The 23,784-nt window shown below is 40.6% G+C and overlaps 1 protein-coding gene across 1 annotated transcript in view; it reads right to left on the reverse strand.

Moving 5' to 3' along the window:
• The window catches only part of HUWE1 (HECT, UBA and WWE domain containing E3 ubiquitin protein ligase 1), a 138,425-nt gene that overhangs the window by 31,919 nt on the left and 82,722 nt on the right, over positions 1-23,784 (reverse strand). Inside the window, exons 28-46 of the mRNA XM_007449397.1 lie at positions 22,946-23,162; positions 22,227-22,349; positions 21,200-21,437; positions 20,576-20,806; positions 19,173-19,295; positions 18,635-18,730; positions 17,799-18,068; positions 16,178-16,330; positions 14,544-14,671; positions 14,237-14,318; positions 13,387-13,563; positions 12,749-12,908; positions 12,101-12,459; positions 9,060-9,255; positions 7,476-7,643; positions 6,118-6,263; positions 5,638-5,704; positions 3,884-4,098; positions 68-279 (exon numbers count right to left, since the gene is read on the reverse strand). Of these exons, the coding sequence (XP_007449459.1) occupies positions 68-279; positions 3,884-4,098; positions 5,638-5,704; positions 6,118-6,263; positions 7,476-7,643; positions 9,060-9,255; positions 12,101-12,459; positions 12,749-12,908; positions 13,387-13,563; positions 14,237-14,318; positions 14,544-14,671; positions 16,178-16,330; positions 17,799-18,068; positions 18,635-18,730; positions 19,173-19,295; positions 20,576-20,806; positions 21,200-21,437; positions 22,227-22,349; positions 22,946-23,162 (3,361 nt within the window). The remainder of the gene's footprint in view (positions 1-67; positions 280-3,883; positions 4,099-5,637; positions 5,705-6,117; positions 6,264-7,475; positions 7,644-9,059; positions 9,256-12,100; positions 12,460-12,748; positions 12,909-13,386; positions 13,564-14,236; positions 14,319-14,543; positions 14,672-16,177; positions 16,331-17,798; positions 18,069-18,634; positions 18,731-19,172; positions 19,296-20,575; positions 20,807-21,199; positions 21,438-22,226; positions 22,350-22,945; positions 23,163-23,784) is intronic.

A 23,784-nucleotide genomic window follows, 5' to 3' on the forward strand; every position in this document is an offset into this window, starting at 1 on the left:
CCATGGGACAAGAATGAAGTTATGGGATGCTACTGGTTATTAGCACTAAGTCAGGCACGGATTTTACCTGGCATGTTTCTCTGTACTCTCAGACATAGCCAGTGCCCTTCCCAGGGCTGCTTTTACTTCATTCACAAGGGCCACCTGGGCATCTGTGCCACTCCCTGCGGCAGCCAGGCTTGCGAGGAATAGGCGGGCCAGGGCAGGTGTGTCCTTGTCTTCTGCATTCTGGGTATGTGGGAGGAGGTGGTCCAGGACAAAAGCTAGCACACTGCAGTCCTGAAAAGTCATTAATCGTGACATTTACTCACAAGCACAATTACGCCATACTGTTTGCACATCAACAAGGTACACGCACACAGAACTGATCCTTGGAGTCATCCAGTCAATGATTATCAGGCCCACTTTATAGATGAAAAAACTGAGACTTAAAGGTGCAAGCCAAGTGAGTAACAAATCTCGAGTTTATGCTTCCAAATTCCATTCATTTTTCACAAGCTTACACATCTTCATTAATCTGAGGCCTAAAGAAATGTGGCTTGCCAAAGAACTTAAGTCAATGGCGATGATTCAAACCTTGATCCCTAATTCAGTGCTACAATTACTCCAGTTTCTAATTAAACTGTAGTATTTACTGAAACCTACACGTGCCCAGGACCCTGGGCTAAAAATTGGCAGGAGTTGAATGAGAAACACACAGCACAGTCACAGATATGGATATGCAGAAATAGTTAATGCAGGGTTACTTAAAATAGCAAAAAAGGCCCAATAACAGGGAAGGAAATTAAGTCAGACTTTCCCTCCCCCTCTAAAAATGATTTCTGCCCTGATAATTCTTTATATTAGAAAGAAACTTAGTTCTGTTGTCATTCAAGTAGATTTTGGATCAAAATGCAGTGGCGATTTTGGAACTAGATAGAGATGATGGTTGCACGACACTGAATGTAAAATGCCACTCAACTGTATACTTTAAGATACTTAGTATTATGTGCATTTTACCTCAATTTAAAAAATGCATTGAAGGGACCTCCCTGGTGGTCAAGTGGTTAAGACTCCACGCTCCCAATGCAGGGGGCCTGGGTTTGAGCCCTGGTCAGGGAACTAGATCCTGCATGCTGCAACCAAGAGCCCACATGCTGCAACTAAAGAGCCCGTGTGCCGCAACAAAGACCCGGCACAGCCAAATAAATAAATAAATATTTTTTAAAAATGCATTGAAGAATTCTAGGCTCTGGGAAATAAGATAAGGTGACCTTGTTAACTATTAGAAATAAAAATTTCCCAGTAGTGAATAAAATACAAAGTTAAAACAGTTTTCTGAAAAAAAGTGTAACATTACCAGTAAAAACTGAAAAAAAAAAAAAAGCCTTGCAATTTGGGCAACTGAGTGGATTTGTGCAACCATGACTGAGTGGAAGGAATCTGGATTTGAAACCAGAGACCTGGGCTCTAATCCTAGTCTTGCTACTCTGAAGTGTGGCCTTGGGCAAGTTACTGACCTCTCTGAGCCTTCTCTTCTCTCTGTTAAGGGGAGTAATACCAACAACCTTGCAGTACTGAGGTGAGGATTATCAATAGTATCTGTAAAGCACCTATGAGTACCCAGTACCAGTAAGTGGGTGACTTGACACATATTAAAGCAGATACTTAATAAATTTGCAGTTAAGTGTCTTATTCCATAAGTATGCTATTATAACTACAACTGGCATAAATGAGTATAAGCTTTGAAATAAACGCCTAATGTATACTTAATACACACATTCCATAAAGGGCTTATATCCAGAATATATAAAGAACTCAGTAGAAAATAAGAATAAAAGACTTGGACACTTCACAAAAAAGAATATACAAATGGCCAATAAAGACAGGGAAATTTTAACCACAATGCAATACCAGTATGAACGTACTAGAAATGGTTAAAATGAAAAACAGGAATACCAAGTATTGGCAAGGAGGTGAAATAATCCAAACTCCCATATGCTGTGCTGGTGATAATATAAATTGACAGGACTGCTCTGGAAAACTTGTTATCAGTTGCTAAAGCTGAACAGACCAGCAACTCCACTCCTAGGCACATAGCACCCAACAGAAATATATGAACTTACGTATGAACGTGTGTGAGTGTGTGTGTGTATAAATACACACACAGACATGAACTTACGTATGTTCACCAAGACATGTCTAAGAGTGACTGTAGCAGCACTACTTTTAATACTTCCAAAAGGAAAACTAGCCAACTGTCAATAAGCACTAGAATGGATAAGACTGTGTTACATTCACACAATGGAATTCTATACAGCAATGAAAATAAACTAAAACTACACACAAAGATGTAGTTGCAAACATGTTAAGCAAAAGAAGCCAGACACAGGACATACTGTAAGATTCCACTTATATAAAGCTCAAACCCAATTCACGAACACAAGATAATGGTGACCTTATGGAAGTTCAAAGGGGAAGGGGAGACGTGCAGAGGTGTGAGTGGGATTAGCTTTTGTGGAGTTTCTAATGTTGAATTTAGTGGTAGTCATCCAAGAAAAATTAACTGGTGAATCACTTAGGAGTTGTGTATTTTTGTATGCATTTTAAAAGCTTGGATTAAGATAAAAACAGCTTAAAAAATGGCAGCTGCTGTCATAGATTCTTTGTCTGCAACATTATTGCCCTGTTCCATTCTCACACCCTTTACTGCTTACTAACCATAAAATAACTATGTGACCTCCAAAACAAGGTCTCCTTTAGGAAAAAAACCTCCTTGGGTACCCCTTTTACACATATGGGAACATGATATGGTTTCTTAAAGTGTCCTTTCATTTGAAAAATCCAACCTGAAGATAATTCTGTATCAGGACATATAAAATATGACTTCATTCGTTCCCATGCTCTATTGATGAACATTTAGGCTTTTCTTATATTCTATTTATTACCAATACTGCTACCACATCAGGTGTCTTTGCACAGGTGTGAGTACATCTGGAAGATAAGCTCCAATACTGTGTACTTCATTTATTCTCCTGTCTCCTAGATACCTTTACCTAGGTGATCCACAGATACCTCTCAAATTCTACATTTTCTCTTCGAACCATTTCCTCTTCTAACAAAAGGAATAAAAAAAACAAAACAAGAAACATCTCTCGAGTCCTTGATTTCACCTTTATCCTCCAAATCCAATCTCGTCCATTTCTACTGTTAAAACATCTCTTCAACTCATTCATTTCCCCCTCCAACTTCATCAAGGTCCTGTATTACCTAGACTACTATATCAGCGTCCTGACTGGTCTCTCTGACTCCAACCTTGCCTTTTGCAGTCTCTAATAAGGCAGACCAAGTGATTTTCTACAAAACAAATTAACAAACTACATCAACTCACTCCCTGCAAATGAGCCTGATGGCTCCACATCATGGAAAAAAAGGCCTAGCTCTTCCCTGGTGGCGCAGTGCTTGAGAGTCCGCCTGCCGATGCAGGAGACGCGGGTTCGTGCCCCGTTTCGGGAAGATCCCACATGCCGCGGAGCGGCTGGGCCCGTGAGCCATGGCCGCTGAGCCTGCGCGTCCGGAGCCTGTGCTTCGCAAATGGGAGAGGCCACAACAGTGAGAGGCCCACATACCACACACACACACAAAAATGGTATTTGCATATAACCTAGGTACATCCTCCCCTATACTTTAAATCATCTCTAGATTATTTCTAATACCTAATGCAATGTAAATGCTATGTAAAAAAAAAAAAAAAAAAAGGCCTAGCTCTTTAACGTGTCTTAAGAGGCCTCTGCCTCTCTCATCACTGGGTTAGCAGGCATGGGCTCCTAGCAAAACATCCAACACATAGCAGGTATCCAAATGATAACAGTGTAAAATATTAAGCAGAAATTAGAAATCTTACCTCTTTGATCAGCTCAGACTGGCCCACAGTATAGCTGTAGTTGGCAATCAGGGTAGCAATACCAACATAGGATCTCACCAACTCTGCCAGAAGCCGAAGAATAGTGGAAGTGGGCATTAACGGTTTGCTGCCCTTGCCTTTCTGCTTGCCTTCCTCAGATGCCCGGTCCCCTTCTTTATCTTTCTTCCCATCCCGAGACTCCTCCGGAGTTGAAGCTGTTGAGAAAGAGCCAAACACTGGTTGAAAGGTCTCATTAGAATTGCTTCCACATGACATTTCTCTAATTCTTGGCAAGTAGCCAATGGGCTCTGTTGAAACTGCTAGAAAGTAAGAATCCACCATATAAATCTTGTAGCCAGAATAGTGTCACTGGCACCAAAGTTCTATAAGCCAGCATGGAAGCTACCAAAAGAAATATACAGAGAGGTTTAAAGAGTAGAACTAAAGGACGTTACCACAGCAACCACTACTGGGTTAGTTAAGTTACAGTTCCATTAACTTTATTTATTCTATATTCCCCATGTTGTACAATATATCCTTGTAGCTTATTTTATAACTAATAGTTTGTACTTCTTAATCCCCTACCCCCTATACCATCCCTCCCCCCTTCCTTCTCCCCACTGGTAACCACTAGTTTGTTCTCTGTATCTGTTGAGTCTGCCTCTTTTGTTATATTTACTAGTTTTTTTTAAAGATATACACATATATTTAAAAATTTATTTATTTTTTGGCTGCATTGGGTCTTCATTGCTGCACGTGGGTTTTCTCTAGTTGTGGCGAGTGGCGTCTACTCTTCGTTGTGGTGCATAGGCTTCTCATTGCGGTGGCTTCTCTTGTTGTGGAGCACGGGCTCTAGGCACACAGGCTCAGTAGTTGCGGCACGCAGGCTTTAGTAGTTGTGGTGTGCAAGCTCAGTAGTTGCGGCTCGCGGGTTCTAGAGTGCAAGCTCAGTAGTTGTGGTATGCAGGCTTAGTTGCTCTGCGACATGTGGGATCTTCCTGGACCAGGGATCGAACCCATGTCCCCCACATTGGCAGGAGGATTCTTAACCACTGCGCCACCAGCAAAGTCCTACTAGTTTATTTTTTTAGATTCCATGTATAAGTGATACCATACAGTATTTGTCTTTCTCTGTCTGATTTATTTCACTTAGCATAATGCCCTCGAAGTCCATCCATGTTGCTGCAAATTTCATTCTTTTTAATGGTAAGTTCCATTAACTTTAGCATATAATGAGGAGTGGGTGCAGGGCCAGGATGCCACATACTATGAAATGGAATAGATCCCAATGAGAAAACGTAGGCACGCGTGAAATGTTGATATAGAAAGCTGGCTTTTGGGCCCAGGGTCTTTGATTTACTTGGCTCTGGGTCATTAATGGACACTCTTTAACATCACTGTTGTGCCTATAGCACCAGCTCTCACTGGAGCAATCAAATGGCAGTCTTCTAAAGACCCTAAAGAAAGCACTGTAATTTCTAGAGCTGGTAGCAATGGGGCCTACACTAGCAGCTCTAAGGAGATCTGCATGTATTCCTGAATTCCTGAAGAATATAAAGACTTAATCTGGTCTCAGATAACTGGGATGTACCTTTTGTTTACAGAACGCTGAGCTCATCCCCGAGAAAGTTCACTTACGCAAGTAATAAATGTGACAATTATGCCTGTATTCCCCTATTGCCTGCCCAGGACACTCCGTTTCTTCAAGCTGTCTTCTCAAGAAATAAGAACAAAAGAGAAAAGCAAACCATTACCTTCTCCTTGGGCTGTCCCAGATGTGGAAGTCTCAGTGGAGGCACCATCTGCAGCAAAGACCTGACTCTATGGAGGAAGAAAACTCCTGAGCCATTATTAATTTCAAAGAGAGTTGTCCCCAAATGGCAGGACTCCTTTTCAGGGTACTGGCTGTAAATGTTATAGACTCTCTTTATCTTTTAACCACCTTTTCCTTCTGTATACTATAATCCATGGGAAGCCATCATTATAAACAGCGACTGGAAGATTGAGGGGAAAGGGAACGGGGGAAGATGAGAATGAAAAATGAATTAAAGAAACATTTCTAATCCAAGGAGAAAAAAGAAAATCCCAGGGACAACCCGATCTTCATTTTTAGGCAACAGATAATTTATAGATACATCAAAATTAATACCTTTGAAATATCTCTGGCATAAGCCTATATCCCGTAGTAGGTACTGAAAAGGGAGAAGGCAGATAGAAGGCTGGAGTTGACTTACATTAATGGAAAATCCTGGCTGTGTGTCAAAGTCACTGCTCTGACGGGTAAGTGACCGGTACTGCTGGTATACATCATCACCCATGTCTTGCAGGAGCTGGCCAACCTCTTGAGTCATACCCCCAGGTTTAGGATCAGATTTGTCTGCTAGAAAAATAAAAACAAAACTTTTTAGACTGTGCAATGTTAATGACCATCTGGTAGCTTGGTCAATTTTGCTCCAAGTTGCTACAACTGTATACACAGTAATATTGCTAGGTTTTGATTTAAGAATGAGAAATGTAGAGAGAGCATGGTTGGAAGCCTCATTCTATCACTAGTTTTGTGACCACAGGCAATTTACTCTCCTCACTGTCCTTAGTTGTCACTATTAAGCTTAAATGAACATACCTGACATTTTGCCTAGTACAGTGAGAGGTCAATAAATGGTTGCTATATATAGCTAAATTATTATTATTATTATTTTGGGGGGGAGGAGGGTTTAGGAGGTGGGGTAAAGCAAGGAGCTCTATAAGGATTAGAGTGATGTATGGATGAAAAGCACTAAAGTAAAGACTCAGATTTTCTTGACTTGTTAAATGCACTATTCATTAACTTTTGGCAATTCTGTGGGACCTATCAAATAAGTATGTCCTGAATAAAATCCAGAAGGATCTGACTGGAATGGAACTTGAGTTCCAGGCAATTCATTCATGACTTTCCCAATACTTAAAAGCAGCACCTTAATAAGGACAAAAGATAGGGATGGTGGTGTCAGAGGTCAGGAAGCCTAGCCACACCTTCTAATATTGTTCCCAGATCTTTGGGCAACAACTATGTTTTGTTTCTGAGAGTGAAAACATTGGAGACTTCTTGGTCTTTTATTTTCAACCTGCTCAACCTGCTCATTATCTCCTTTTTTTTTTTTTTTTTTTTTGCGGTACGCGGGCCTCTCACTGTTGTGGCCCCTCCCGTTGCGGAGCACAGGCTCCGGACGTGCAGGCCCAGCAGCCATGGCCCATGGGACCAGCTGCTCCGCGGCACGTGGGATCCTCCTGGACCGGGTCACGAACCCGTGTCCCCTGCATCGGCAGGCAGACTCTCAACCACTGCGCCACCAGGGAAGCCCTCTCCTTTTTTTAAATCTTTGTTCATTCTTCCCTCTGTATGGGACGTACTCTCATACAAAAGATTCTGGCAATCTCTTTATCCTTATCATTCATACTGTATGACTATTAACTTCTTCAGAGAAGTGGCTATGTGTCTTATTCATCTTGATTCCCAGAGAGAGGGCAAATAGCTGAGTACTCACTAAGCCATGAGTTAGCTGAAGTGACCTAAACAAAGTGCCCAACCTCCTCAGGTGGGCTAGTTACATACCTTCCTCTGGAGCATGGTATGCAGCCAAGGCATTTAGCATGTCATAGATTACTTCCTTGATAGTATCAGGAATGACAGGCAGAGGTGAGGGCTTCAAAGGGGTTGTCTTCACCAGCTGTACAGCATTAGGGCCTTTAATTCTAAGATTCTCAAATTCATCATCTGAAGCTAAGCCAAAGTGAGACAGGGAAAAATTAGTCAATAATGAACGGGTACCTACATTTGGTTACTGATAAAGACTCAGAAGCGGGGGGGGGGGGCACTTCCAAACAATGTTCAAGTAGTCTACTAGAAAATCTGGCTTTTACCTTCCCTAAATCCCATAGGATTTCATACAGCAATATCAAATAGTAAAAAAAGAGTATAGGCTTTGGAGCTGGGGACACTTGGTTTTGAAATCCAGTTCTGTTACAGGATCATGGCCAAATTATTTCAACAAACCTCAAGTTTCTCATTCTTGAAAATGTGAGGATTAAAGGAGACCATACATGAGAAATGCCCAGCACAGAGCCAGGGTGGGGCTGCCAAAATAAGTAGTCCCTTTCCCAACTTTTTTTTTTTTTTGGCGGTACGCGGGCCTCTCACTGTTGTGGCCTCTCCCATTGCAGAACACAGGCTCCAGACATGCAGGCTCAGCAGCCACGGCTCATGGGCCCAGCCACTCTGCGGCATGTAGGATCTTCCCAGACCGGGGCACGAACCCATATCCCCTGCATTGGCAGGCAGACTTTCAACCACTGCGCCACCAGGGAAGCCCCCTTTCCCAACTTTTAATTTAAAAAACCAACCAACAAACAAAAAAACCCCCAAAGCCCCACGACCCCACAGAAAAGTTGAAAGGTTAGTACAAAAAAATCCATATACTTTTCATCTAGAATCACCATTTGTCCACCCCTAAATATGTCTACCTGAATCTAAGATCAAGGATATTTTTCTACATAGCCAGAATACCATAATACCCAAGAAATTTAACACAGATACAATTATATTATCTAATATACAGTAACTGTTCTAACTTCTCCAAATCTCCTTTATCTAGATTCAGCATCCCATCAAGGTTGGTGGTTTTCTCTCATCTCCTTTTATCTAGGAGATCCTTGCATTTTTCCCTTTCACGACATTAATATTTTGGAAGAGTCTAGGTCAGTTTTTTTATGGAATGTCTCACAATTTATACTTATCTAATTGTTTCCTCATAATTATAGGTCAAACATTTTTGGCAAGAATACACTGTGATTCTTCCTACTGTATCACATAAGTCACATGTCCATTTGTCCCTCAATTATCACTCTATCTGTAAACCATTCACTGTTTACATTCACTATTGTCACATCAAGCTAAGTTATTTGAAGGCAAGGACTAGACTGAATAAGTCCTCGGAATCTCTGGCAGGAATTACCACAGGGCAAGGACCAGAGAAGCTACTGAACTACCCTTGAATTGACCCACTTGATCAACCAGCCAATGTCCCAATGCTTGCCTAAGGAGTTTTTCCAAGTTATAGGCTTCCTCACAGAAAATTTTTGTAGTTATACTAAGCCACAGACCTCAATGTCTCAAAGGCTAAGAGAAGGGTAAACTTACCAGTTCCTGAGCCTCGAGGGGCTGGAAGGGCAATGCGGATACAGCAGTTGGCCACTTCTGTGAAAATGTCTGGATTGCGGCATGCGGCTGGCCCAAGGACACGAAGGATGTAGTTGATCTCCCGAGAGCCGAGGCTGCCAGATACAACACCAGAGGTAGTGCTACCAGCTCCACTTGTAGCTGCTGAGCGAACAACCTAGTAAAGAAAGGGAGAACACTGCTGATTAAAGACCACTTTCTAAAACAACTGCATTCAAGGAAGAGCTGCCAAGGATTAAAATACCAACCAAGTTCTGCCTCAAGACAGTGGATGACAGCCTTTGATCTTTGGGAGAAAGATACACTTGGTCTTTCAAGTCCTATTCCTTCCCAATTCAAAAAATGTGGCTTACAAAAAAGTTACAGCATTCAGCATACCCCCAAAGTTATCAACTATTAGACTAGATGATATGTGACCTTTATATAAAATGGGTAACGTATATAGATCATTGATCATCCAGATTATGGCTCCCAAATTTAAGTGCCAGCTCCTAGCCTTCCCGATTTTAAACCAGAATGGTTCAAACTCTAAAAATATGTAATGTTGACATCCACTTAGTGTATAAGAACAAAATTAAATGCTTTATGTTTCAAAGTCAGTAATCAGTCTTGGATAATGACAGCCAGGAGATATCAAACTACTTATGGACTGTTTGCTTTGATACCACAGGGCTTAGACATTGTCATGCTTTTGTTCTTCTCATAAAATGACTTGTTAAATCATGGAAAACATAGCAAAGTATAAAGAAAATAGTTCCACTGTATTTCCCACGATCTATTGCTTTGTGTATTATGTTCATAAAGGTAAAAATCTTTTGGACTCAATGCTTTTCTTACCAAATTGGTCATGCTCTTCAGTTTAGCCTAACAACTTCTACATCTTGCCTGCCAGGCTGCAATCGTAAAATAACTCCCATTTTTTAAATACAGAAAAGTGTAATTCCACTATGTGCCATCATTTATTCAGTCCTATGCTGGACATTAGATCTCTAGTCTTGATATTACAAGTAATTCTACAGTGAACATTCTTGTATATGTACCTTGGCATACTTGACTTTAGTTATCAGATAAATTCTTAGCCACAGAATTTCTAGGTCAAAGGATATCTTAAACTGACAGTACCAAATTGCCCTCCAATGTGGTTGCACCAATTTCCACTCCTACCAAAAGTAAGAGTATGCCTGGTTCTTCACACCCATACCTGGAATGGACATTATCAAGCATTTACATTTTGCTACTTGATACGTTAAACCTGCCACTGACCTTCCTTTGTTTCCCACACCCCCAAATAAAATTGCCTTTAAGCTTACAAAGTTTTCTGTCATCCAAAAAGAACCTGTATTTTTTCATAGCATTTAAAAAAGTTGTATAAGCTTTAAACATTTTAAGTATGCTTGTTTTTAAGTCAGAATCCTGTCTGTATATAGTTGTTTCTTCTCTGTTGGGCTGTCTCCTGACCCTGGATCAGTGTACATGCTGTCTTTAACAGCCTTCTTTTGGTTTTGCTCATGTCAGGTGAAATCAAACAGGCTGGCTGAAGAAGAACTGTCTGAAGAATGTGAGATATATACTCATATACGCATAGAAGTATGAAGTGGCACCACCTTTCTGTCAAGCAAGCTAAAAAACAATATATACCTTTTGATCCAATTTCTAAGCATTTATAAGGAAAACGACCTTAAATGTGACAAAGCTATGCACAAAAATGCAAATAGCAACACTATATATCAACGTGGGAAACAATGTTCCAAGAGAGGAAATTGAAAGTGAAGTCAGTAGCATTCACCTGATGATTGTTGAGAAAGAATTAGCAGAGGAAAGAGTTTGTAAAAGTACTGTGGAGAAAAAGCCCTATTGGTGAGATGTTAGCCCCCAACCCCTCTGCTGATGTCTTAAAGTTGATGACATAAAGGTTTTTATTTTTCTAACTGCTTTGTTATTTCTTCTACTGCTTTATATGTTTCCTAAAATAAACAAATAAACCTCAGTTTTCTCATGTGCACAATGCCTATTTGTAAAGAGCTTATCACAGTCATAAACATTCCAAAAATTTTACTACAGCTGACCCTTGAACAACATGGGGGTTGGGGCACCAACCCTCCATGCTGTCGAAAATCCACGAATAACTTACAGTGGCCCTCCACATCTGAGGTTCTTTATCTGTGGATTCAACCCACTGTGGATTGTGGTAGTACTATAGTATTTACTACTGGAAAAAAAAATCTACATATAAGTGGACCTGTGCAATTCAAACCTGTGTTATTCAAGAGTCAACTGTACTTTTACAACCCCAAAACACGTTTGGAAAACAGGCTCTTGGGTGAAGTACTCCTATAAGAGAATGACCTTTAAAACATGAACTTGGTGGAGGGTATCCTAGTTCCTTATTAACAAGTTTTGGAGGACACGGGGAGTGGGAAGGGTAAGCTGGGATGAAGTGAAAGAGTGGCATGGACATATATACACTACCAAATGTAAAACAGGTAGCTAGTGGGAAGCAGCCACATAGCACAGGGAGATCAGCTCGGTGCTTTGTGACCACCTAGAGGGGTGGGATAGGGAGGGTGGGTGGGAGGGAGAGGCAAGAGGGAAGAGATATGGGGATATATGTATAGCTGATTCACTTTGTTATAAAGCAGAAACTAACACACCATTGTAAAGCAATTATACTCCAATAAAGATGTTAAAAAAAAAGTTTTGGTTCAAGAAACCTATATTGCTAGAGAGGACTTTCTAGATAAGAGCTATCACTATAGTAAATTTAAGGGTAAAAAATGTATTTTCTAGTACCTTTTAAATGTTACTCAATGGGATAATGAGTGACCTACCATACCTAAGCAAGCACCTGAGCACACAGCTGGGAAATTTTGCTGGGCAGAGCATATCATCTGTAACACCTAGCTATATACTTGATGAAGAATCGGAAGTCTATCTGCTCTGAGAGCAAGGAGAACAAGGTATTATGTAAAGCTAAACCAGCATCGGACACCAGAAAGACTCACCTTTTCCATGGTATGGCGGAGGGTGCAGGGGTCCTCAATAATGTGTCTTAAGAGAAGGGTGACCAGGGGAGTAAACCCATTGAAGCCTGAACTCTGGGTCAAATTCAAGATCATGCGGGTACTCTTCAGCTCTGCAAACATCATGGCATATTTGTGGTCTCGGGTGAGCCTCAGGCAGAGGCGAAGGGTGGCATGCAAAGTGTCTGGGTCCACAGGGACCCCTAGCATGCTCACACAGGCCCGGATTAAAACAGTCACCATATCCTCTGTCAGGCCCTGGATCAGGATCTCCCCAATTTTTGTTTCTTCCAGGCTTGTCTCCTTTTCAGTATTTGTACTGTCTAGGGCCAAGGGGGTATCTATAAATGGGAAAGTAAGTGTTCAGACAGTTAACTTGACATTTCCTCCCATCCTCTCCCTCTTAAGTAACCAGTCAAACACTTGGGTCCTATTAAGAGAAACAGACCAAATACCAATTCAAAGACCAGATGAAAAGGCACATAAAGAGGACTGTGTACCTTTAAGTCACCAAGCAATCTGATGGATAAGAAATCACTCATGATGAAATCTGGCCAGAATTTAAGCCATAAAGGCACACTAGCTTTGCGTAAGACACTCCTTGAAAGATTCAAAACTAAAAGTACATACCATTGGCTTTATTTTCTTTACGTTTGATATCCATTTCTTTGCTTTCTTCCAATGTCTTCTCTAGTTCTTGTCCATTGCTGTTTTTAGAATTTTTATTCAGCCGTGGTACCCTCAGGAGTGTCAGCATCACTGGGCGCCGGTTCCCTGTTTCCTCATTAACCTAGGAATTCAAGCAGACAAAAACACCTCTACTGAAAAAAGAATTGTAAGCGGGGTGGGGGAGCTGGAACTCTGTAGCAAAATGTTGCAACAGGAAGGAACCTTGGCAATTTATCCCACCCCTATCATTTACAGAGAGAAAGCCTGAAGGTCCTCAGAAGGAAAGTGGCATACACAAGACCCTACAGCAAATTATAAACTTTCCAATAGAGCAGACTCCATCCCCAACCACTCCCTAATCCTTGACTGAACACTTAAAATCATTTCCGGGTGGGACAGTATCAAATTGCCACAGACTCATGGCCTAACACATGGCTGTAAGAAGACTCAGTTCTCTGAAAACTATACCCCATTTAGGAGTGGTAATACTGTTCTTATAACATGTCAGGACTGCTGGTTCAGGAAGAAGCAAATGGAAAGGCATACTCAGCACCTTCCCCTCTTTTCAACCAAGTTTACGGCATTGAGTGAGCATGTACCTGCACCATTGTAGTGAACTGGACAGTGTATCTTCTTCGGCCTGCTGTGAAACGCACACTTGTCTCTCCAGATTTCCAGGCGGAATCAATAGTGCTATTGTTGCTTGCACTGTAACTACACCAACGTCCAGAGCGGTCATCAAACCAGCGCCAGTTGTTGTTGTTGGACTGTAGGTACTAAATACAAGAACACAAAGTTTCATTGTACTTCCTTACAAGGTTGATTGTTAGAAGAAATAGTAATTTCAGTGTTCACTGCTAAAGCTAACCCAGGAAAAAGAAATATATTGGACATTTTAAATGTTTTGCAAACCAAGAGAGAAGTTTTTATATACCTTAACCCTCGCATTCCTGAGCCTCTCCACAGGCACAAAACACTCTATACCCTTATCCTGTGATGCTCTGCTTTCCTTTTGTTTCCAACTATTTTCCACAAAAGGTAAACATTTTAGATGTACTGGAACAAAACTTCTGTTTCTGGGAAGGTACTAAGACGATGTGGCGTATATAATTTTCGTATAAGGAGCACTTGCTTTTGGAGGAATCCTTGCACATTCAGTCCTTCACATAAAAGAAGAGCCACTCCTCCTCTGGAGACAGAACACTTCTTTAACATTTATTTCCAGGGTAAGTTCTTAGACCCTTTAGCCAGCAGCTCCATAAAAAAAAAAAAAATTCTAACTCCCAATTCAAAAGAAAACTCTAGCTATCAAGATCTCTCAAGAGATTTATGCCTTGATCAGAGAGCTTTACATTTTTTTTTTTTACCACTATCCCATATTCTCTTCTGGTCTCTTCTTGCCTCAAGAAGCTGAGCTGTTCTGCTCAACACATACACCATATTACGTACCTTAGTCATCTGGGCTCTCCTTTTTGAGGAGATGGCTGTCTTTTCATAGAAATCAATCAGAAGCAACACTGGGGTGATCCACCTAAAACAGGAGAAATGATTTACTCTGGGCAAGCCAGAAACCTGCACAACATGGGAAAATTTATCTTGATTTCATCAGGTACCTCACAATTTTCAAACCACAAAAGGTATCCAAGATTTGTCCCATACATGACCCATAAAACTCCCTGATTCAAGCCCTAAGCTTGAGGGCCCAAATCCCCAGGGCAATAGAAACGAAAACAAGAGAGATTACAGGGTCACTCACTTTGGGGTCTGGACCTCCTTTTGTTCCTTGGCGGCCTGTAGGCAGGGCTGAACCACTTCCAAGAGTTTGATTAGGACATTAAGGATGCCACTAGATTCAACCACCCAAGCACAAGGTAGCTTCAACTCCTGATTGATTAATCAAAGGAAAAAAAATAAAACAAATACCAGCTTCTACTCAGTATCAAGGATTAGCATGGTATAGAATATAAGAGCGAACGCTAATAGAATTGGTTGAATTCGAATTCCATTTCCACCACTTACCAGCTATGTGGTCCGAGATTAGTTACTTAAATTCTCTAGGCCTTGGTTTCCTCAAGGGTCAAAGGGAATAATTTCTATCTCCAAGGTAATTGTGATACACTGTGCCAAAACAGTGGCTGGTACATTAGTATGTGCTTAATATGGAAACTGTTACTAGTATCATTAATATCATTAAGAACTGTTACCTACACTAGTTGAAAAGCTTCTGATTTACAGAGAACCTTTATAATCTTCCAAGGAAGATGGAATAATTAAACACAGCAACATACTTAATGGTTCCCCTTACAAGGGCTACATAAAGTGTTACTGATGTAACAGGAAATCACTGGAAGTAATTTAAATGACCGACAATAGGTAGTTATTTAAACTAGGGGACCTCAAAAAAATGGAATAACATATACATGACGTGGGAAAATATTTGTAACATAATACTGAGAGAAAAGAATACAAAACTTTCTAAATACTCTGATCCCAACTGTTTAAATGTACAGAAAAAAGACTAGAAGAAAAATATTAGGCTGTCATTTGTGATTTTTTTAAAAAAGGGGGCTCATGAGTGATTTCTTTATATTGTAATGTTTTGGGGGACCCCCAGCATTCAGTACTTTGCAACATTTCCCACAAGTATCTATTCACAAGTGCTATATAATAAGAATCACCACTTTTATCACAAAGGAAAGCCCTGAGACTGTAGACACACAGACTGACACATATATTGGACTTAACTCCTGAGTCGCTATAAGGGTTTACTCCATTAAATCCAGGTTTTACCATTAAACATGATAAGCTAAGAATGAAGAATCACTTGTTCAAGGTTAGGTGCCTCCTAATTCCTATGATGGCTGGAACAAGAACATGTCCTGGCCAAGCCACGCTTTACCTCAAATAATCTGCTGACTGACCAGGTAGGAAAGAAGAGTCAGATTCTATCTGACACCTATTACCAAATTTCCACATCCTACCCCACTCTTTGGCTGCTTGTTAGTTTTCCTCAGAGAAGCCAAAAATATTCCACAACTTAACTGTTAATAGTCATTCTAAGTACCTTCTTATAATTACACCCCATCCCCCAGTCCTCTAAGACCCAATTCAATTAACATTTGTTCTGAGAAGCCCTTCTCTCATTATTCAGAAGTGATGCATACTGCCCCCCCGAACTCAGATAAAACTGTTTATGCCATTCATGTGGCAAAGAATGCTGTATTTTGTACTTAATTGTGTACATTACAGTCTATTAGAAGCTGTAGGCTATGAAATGCAGACATGCCCTACATTTCTCTCTACCTTCTTCAATGTGTCAAATGGTAAGTGTTTGATGATTCTTTGATGAATGAATCACAAGGACCAAAAAACAAAAGGTCTAAATCTTACCTCAAAAAGCAGTGTTAAAAGCAAGATTCTAGTAGCCAAATTGGAGGCCTGGGGCAGGGTAGCCATCTGACTGATCCACTCTGACACAGTTTTTGTGTCACTCGTTGTCAGGGGAAGAGCAGCTTTGATCAATACATCAGCAGCTTCCCACACCTAGGAAAGCAGAAAAGTGGCCAAGTCAAAAACTGTAGATTGGGGCTTCCCTGGTGGTGCAGTGGTTGGGGGTCCGCCTGCCGATGCAGGGGACATGGGTTCGTGCCCCGGTCCGGGAGGATCCCGCGTGCCGCGGAGCGGCTGGGCCCGTGAGCCATGGCCGCTGGGCCTGCGCGTCTGGAGCCTGTGCTTCGCGGCGGGGGAGGCCACGGCGGGGAGAGGCCCGCGGACCCCCAAAAAAAAAAAAAAAAAAAAAAAAAAAAAAAACAACTGTAGATTGAGTATGATGAGGTATGTCAAAACATTCTCAACCTTGTAAAATACTCCCTCCACCTCTAATACATTCACTGAAGGAGAGGGGGTAAATATTAACATATTTACTATAGGGTGTCTGTATCAAAAGAAGATGTATGCTACTAACGGAGCGCCTCTAAAAAATTATTTTCTTAGGCTAGATTACAAGAAGTCTAAATTATAAGTTAAAGAAAATGAATATTTAAAAAAATTTTCTGGTGCATATATAGAGTCAATCCCACAAAGGTTCTACCAACTTACAATCTTTCACTACACCCACCCCAGAATTATCATTAAAAACAGAAAACAAAAATCCCAGTTAGAAACATTGGTCTTGCTTTAGTATGTATGTTAAAAATTTCTCGTAATGAATTTTATGTAATTGCTCTTGTCTATTAAGGTTTTAGTTTGCTTAAAATCACTTCTATAAGCTCTTAATATAGATTAAAGATAACTAAACATTGGTCATATCTTGTGGGGGGAAGAAAAAAGGTTTATTCAGTTTGCCTTTTACTCTTGTGATGTTTCCATACACTAAAGCTATATTTACATACAACACTTACTTTCTTCCTCTGTCTCTAAACTTAAAAAAAATATAAAACAAGATTCCAATGATTTAAATACATAAATCATAAAAAATAGTAAAGGAAATACAACCAAAATGCTAACTGGCTATGTGGGAATTTAGGGTAATTTCTTTCTTATTCTACTTCAACAACTAGCATACATTAATTTCATAATGAGGAAAAACACTGCTTAAAAAAAGGCAATAGGTCACAACTACTCATTAGGATGGGGACTCATCTGTCAAAATGGTTGTTGCATAGGAGGAGAGGGAAAAATATTTATTTAGGCCAGGGGGCCTAACTTGGCTCAAGAGTGAGAGACATTTTTGACATTTTAGATGAATCTAAGAAGAGATACCTGGAAAAAGAGAGCTTTGTTTTTTTCTTTCAAAGATATTTTGTGTGTGAAGCAGTTAATTCATGTTTTGCAGGAAAACACTCAAGAAAGAGCTAGATTACTAGATCTACAGAATTCAAAGAAAGAATACATCCATATCAGATAGAATGCAAAGATACTGATTAAAAAAATAAAAAAAGAAACCAGGTTTTGATAGATGGCAGGAAAACCATTTTACATACTCCCCTCTTCTGGCCCCTGGAGAACTTACCTGATTGACTACTTGCTTCAGAATCATGTCTCGATAGTCTGCTCCATTACGTTTGATTGCTGTCATGATCAGATCACACACCCGGTACACTGTGTCTGGGAGCTCATCAAGAAGGTGAAAGCAGCCTGGCAACATGGTATCTGTGAAAGTGTGGAGTTCATCTTGCTCCAATGGATCAGCATCCTGGAACTTCTCTAGACATTTAGCCTCTTCCTCTTCCTGTTTTTCCCGAGCTTTCCGTTCCTCCTCCTCCTTCCGGCAAGCAACTTCCTGGAGGCAGGGAAGGAAGAAAGTGGGGAGACTCTAAAAATGTATCTGCCCTACCATATGAATATTCTCTACCTTCTCCTCAAGCAGATGATACATTCGTTAGAGTGTGGCAACGAGTATGAGGGCAGCCACACAGGCTAAGGCAAGACAGGGGAAGGACACCTCCAATCCTCAAAGCACTGGCAACTTATGTGCATCATCCTACATCACCCCCCACAAATAGCATTTGTAGACATTGTCCTGCATTCTCTGCAGGTATGGTAAACTGAAGTAATTATTACCTAGATTCCTAGGTAATAAAGACAGCCAAGTTTGGCCTAATGGGTACTACCAAGGACATTTTGGGCCTCTTATTTGACAATAAATATTAATGCTTCATCTGTTTCACTTAAAGCTTCAGGTCAATGTAATGTAGATTAGTGATGGAAAGGTTGGGATGAATGAGTATTCACACGTCTTTGTTTACACTTTAATTCGACCAATTACTCTGCAGTAGTAGCAGAATGTTCATAGAAACACTAAGATTAATGTGCCAGACCCTCTTGGAAGCCCCGTTTCCTAGTTACCTCAGGTGACTCTGCCCTTTGATCCATTGGGATATCCTGTCCCAGAGACATGGCAATTGCTCTCATCATCTGGTCCTCTTCAGACATACTCAGATCCTAAGGAGCAACAACAGAAATTCCAGCAACTACACACACAACTCATAAGGAACCAGACATCCTGTGCTCAAGCTTTAGAGAGGAAGAGAAGGGGCTCTGAATGCTGCTCTCTAGAGTCAAACTCAATTAGGCTTACCTGGTCACTTACGAGAACAAGAGGGAAAAATCACAACAAAATTAAATATAGGAAAGGAGCTTCAATGTGACCACCTATTTGGCATCTCACAAAAGAGAGCCTTCCTATTACTTTCTGATTATGCATAATTTAAGAGTTCCTCTGCAAAGTCCAGTAATTTGCATGACTAGGAGACAGAAAGCTTCTGCTCCTTATATTCTAGAGCTATAAGAGTTAGCATATAAAGAAAATTTCGACATGGAGAAGTAAAGCACATCAGCAGCCAAACCAATGCCCTGAAAGATTAGAGCCCCTGAGCCAACTCACCCGAACAACTCCTCCCATGATTGGGGGAGGGTGGGTTAGAAGGTACTCTGTGGCCTGCTCCATGGTGCTGGTGTTCAACAGGGCCTCCATGGCATGTTCCCTTGTGAAGCCCATGTCCATGAGCTACAAAAAGAAGGCAGGATCTCAGAACCATGGTAAAAGAGAAATCCAAATGCCATTTTAAAAAGAAAGGAATCCTTTTAAGATATAAACAAGTTTTCCTAACTTCATATGAACTGAGAACATTTATAAGGTAAGGCAGTTAGATAACGTGAATGATCCTTTCTGCCTGGTGCCTCCATACTATTTACACAGAGCTACACATTAAGGCAAGGAGCCAAGGTGATTCTCAATTCCATCCTTTAAGAAAATTCACCTAGATGGGTATTATCATTAGGAAGATTATTCTAATTCAAAGACTGAGACTCACACACAGAAGCAAAACTTGGTCCCACTTTTCCTGAAGACAAACTGGCAACAGAACAAGAGCCTGAAAAACTGACCCAGGAAATCTACAACTAGGAAATAATCATGAGATGCATAGAAAAATTTGTAGAAACTATACATCACAGCTTTACAACATCAAATAATAAGAAAATCAACATATCCAGCAATAAAAGAATGATGAAGAAGTAAAAAAGACCCATTTTCTTAACAACAGCGGTATAAGCCTACATACTGTATGATGTTACTATGTAAAAATTAGGCATAGAACTAAGTGATGAAAAAAAGGACATAATGACTATTCTGTGTGGTGATATTAAGAATGCCTTTAAAATGTATTTTGCTATATTTCTAACTTTTCTTTAAGTGAGCACTTTTAACTATTATAATAAAAAAAGTTGCATGTACATATAGAAGACATGCTTGAACAGGACTCTAGATATAAAGAGAACACATATACATACACATAAATTGCACGAGGAGTATGCTAAATGCTGTTTGAGACTGAAATGTGAGTATCTAAGTGCACCACCCCCCCTCTAGCCTCCAATTCTTTAAAATTTAAAAATGAAAACAAAAGTTTTGTAGGTGACTAAGGTTTCCGAAAGCTCTTGATGGAAAATAAATTTGGGCCACAATATCCCTTCTCTTTATAGATTAATGAGAAAGTAGCTGAGGACAGTTTGCCTCCAAAGAACATGGCAACCACAGCCTACTGAGAATACGTAAAAGACTTCCAATACTAAACAATATGCTTGGGAGGACACAGATCTTTTACCTATTAGGAGTACTGAAACTATTCTCCAGCTTTCTCAAGTGAAAAAAATAAAGAGTAAAAGAGGGAACAAATTTAAACCTATCCCCTAACAGGACCAGGCATTAAGAAACTTAGAAACCCCACAAGCAGTATACTATCCGGTGCAAAGTCTTGATCCTGGAGTGTGAGGCCAGAACCCCACCTGTTGTAGTTGTTGCTGGTTGACTTGAGGTTCCCGGCGGGAGCCACCTTCCTCTTGTCCTGTATCCTCTTCTCCTCGAGACCCCTCCTTCTCTTTGCTCAGTCTCTCTCGAATGACAGGTTCTCCTCGGAGGATGTGGCACAGGATGGCCAGCATGGACTCAGCCATTCGCCCACCATACACCTTCAAGGGTTTCCGGTTCCACAGGTTCTTGATGCAAGTAAAGGCTGCCTGTAAGTCATTTGAAAGGCTGTGTAAAGATCATTTTGTCTCAATTCAAAACCCCAGGAAGAATAAGTCAAAGACTTATGAGACGGTCCTTCCACAGTCAGTGCCAACAACAAAATCCTAGGCAGTACTGAGGTTGGGGGGGCCCAAGGAAGTACAGAGAAGGTGCATTTAACCCAACCTGGAAGTACCAATCTGAAGTTTACAGTTCAAATGTTTATACCACAGAAAATTATCAAGTGGTCTCTATCCCATTCTGCAAGGCAGCCCTATCTGGGAGTAGGAGCCAATGGTTCTCTACCAATCAAGTTGTTTCACTAAGGAGGACAAAACAGAGTGGGAGCTACCCAGCTGGCATGAGAAACTGCTCTTGGTTTTAGAATGCTGACTACTCACTTTCTGAGTTACCACAAGGAAGCGGAGGGCACTGAATTGTGGAAAGTTCTGAACACCTCCAGGCAATTTGGCAGGCAGTGAATGTGGAGATTCAAGCACCGTGGTGGGATTCACCATCTTCTCCACCAGCATTAGCCAGGCATCTAGGAATTCTCCTGTGCCATCAGGTAAGTCTGAATGTTCTAATCCCTCTGCAACAGGAACTTTGCCTCCCATGGACAGAGCCCAATTGAATGTTCTAAATTCAAATAAGAGAAAGTATAGAGATAGAATATTAGTATTTTAGATTGGGGATGGGGAGAGAAAGGGACACATTCGAAAGCTTCCCAGTCCCTCCTCTTGGAGCTATTGCTTCCAGTCTGTCCAACATTTATTAGCTTTACCCCCCCTCCTTTTTTTACTTTAAGTATAGCTAGTTTACAATGATGTGTTAGTTTCTGGTATACAGCAATTCAGTTTATATATATATATATATATATATATATATATATATATATAAAAAATTCTTTTTCCTTATAGGTAATTACAAGATGTTGAATAGAGGTTTACCTTTTATTTGGGTTTTTATTCCAGCTTTATTGATATATTATTGACATATATTTGTTATATGCATATATGGCAAAATTACTACCACTTCTAGCTTTACTTTTAAAGCCAAAACAAACAAAAACCCCAGAGTGAAACTTAGCTTAGAATCTTCTGACCAAAAGCAGCAGAAAAATCATCATATTCAGAGAAACAGCAGCAAAGGACAAGTCTATTAGAAAAATATGTACCAGACATTACAAGCCAAATGAAGAAAAACAGAGACCCTTACAAACATTCCTAGGACAGGCTGAATCACACCCTCCAGGAAGATGGAGATACATACAGTTAGTTCCTGAAACGTCAAAGGGTATACCCAATGGCTGTCTCTATGTATCTCACTGTCACAGGATAGGTGGCTTAGAAAGTTGTGGGCTGCTAAGGCACACAGAAAAGACCAAACTCCAAACAATGATTCTTTGTAAAGCAACATGATCCTTACTCAAAAAGAGCATTGTGGCCTCCAGAGCAGAGAAATTTCTGCAGCATGAGGTGGTAGGGATACTTCCTCTCATCAAACAGCATTGGGGATGTAAAACCAACTGAACAGATGAAGAATGTCAGCCTGGAAGAGGGAAAAAGCAAAAAGTTAACCTTCTCTGAGGCAGACACAGAAGCAATGGGAAATTCAAGTAAAAGCCAAAAGTAAAATTTAACATTGCACTGGGTGACTAGTTTGGATATTAAAATTTCTAAGGCAGGGCTTCCCTGGTGGCGCAGTGGTTGAGAGTCCACCTGCCGATGCAGGGGACATGGGTTCGTGCCCCGGTCCGGGAAGATCCCACATGCCGCGGAGTGGCTGGGCCCGTGAGCCATGGCCGCTGAGCCTCTGCGTCCGGAGCCTGTGCTCCGCAATGGGAGAGGCCACAACAGTGAGAGGCCCGCGTACCGCAAAAAAAAAAAAAAAAAAATTTCTAAGGCAAAAAAGGGTGACAGTTCCCACCTACTAGTAAATACGAGGTTAATGCAGTTTGATTACAAATGCTTTTAAAATTTCTATATTTTAGACTAGGCAGAACCAAAACAAGTAGCTTAAACAGTATTTGGGGTACACATTTAAGAGTAAAACAAGGGACCTGCAAGTCCTCTAATTCAGTGGCTCACTCTACATTCAAGTGGAGAAGGAACCAATTAGATTCTGCATGTCAAGTGGAACCTCACCTGAAGCGTGGGGTAGGTGTATATGGTGGAGGCTGCCAAGATAAGCCCTTTGTGAGGAGCTTAGTGAGAGCTGAGGCCGTTGATCGAGCAGCAGGTGTTGGTGCTGTGGTGGTGCTGGCAGCATGATGGCTCCTTCTCTGGCGGACAGGAGACCCCACACAAAGTTTAACGAGGAGTCCAAATAGCTCAGCCAGTGCTCTGCCTAATCTAGAGGAAGCTGGAACCCAAAAGTCAGAATAAGGCTGTATAGTACTTTCAGAATGGTTTCATTATAACAGACACATTACTGTTAATATATTTTAATGACTGACTACTCCCTCCCACTCAAACATTCTATGAAACACCTGGACTTGTCTCTAAACATGATATCTGAAAAGGAAGCTCCACAGGGAATAAATGCCTCTTTTGAAGGCAGGAGACACAGAAGTATGTTGGCATTCAATATATAATAAATATGAAAGACAAACAAGATAAGCACTCACACTCTTAGGAGATATAAACTGAAACCACCTTTGTAGAAAGCAATACACAATATGAACTATTTAAGTAAATGATATATCTATGTATTGAATTATGGAGTTACTTAAAATGCCTACAGAGAACTTTAAAAATGGCAAAAATGCTAACAACTTAGACCAGAAAAGAACATCTGTTATATACTAGTAACGTCTCTTCACAACATTAAATGTATGGTCCCCAAAGGAAAAAAGATTGTTAGGAAAAGTATAAAAACTTAAAAAGTGGCCTTCTTATAAAAATCTTGTAAGGTGTTAGGTAGATTACAAGTATTTCAAATTTTCATCTTTGTAGGATGCTTTTTGGTATATACTGCTGAACAT

This window comes from Lipotes vexillifer, unplaced genomic scaffold, assembly GCF_000442215.2.
Source record: "Lipotes vexillifer unplaced genomic scaffold, Lipotes_vexillifer_v1.1 scaffold2129, whole genome shotgun sequence".
In the NCBI taxonomy this organism is placed as follows: Eukaryota; Metazoa; Chordata; class Mammalia; order Artiodactyla; family Lipotidae; genus Lipotes; species Lipotes vexillifer.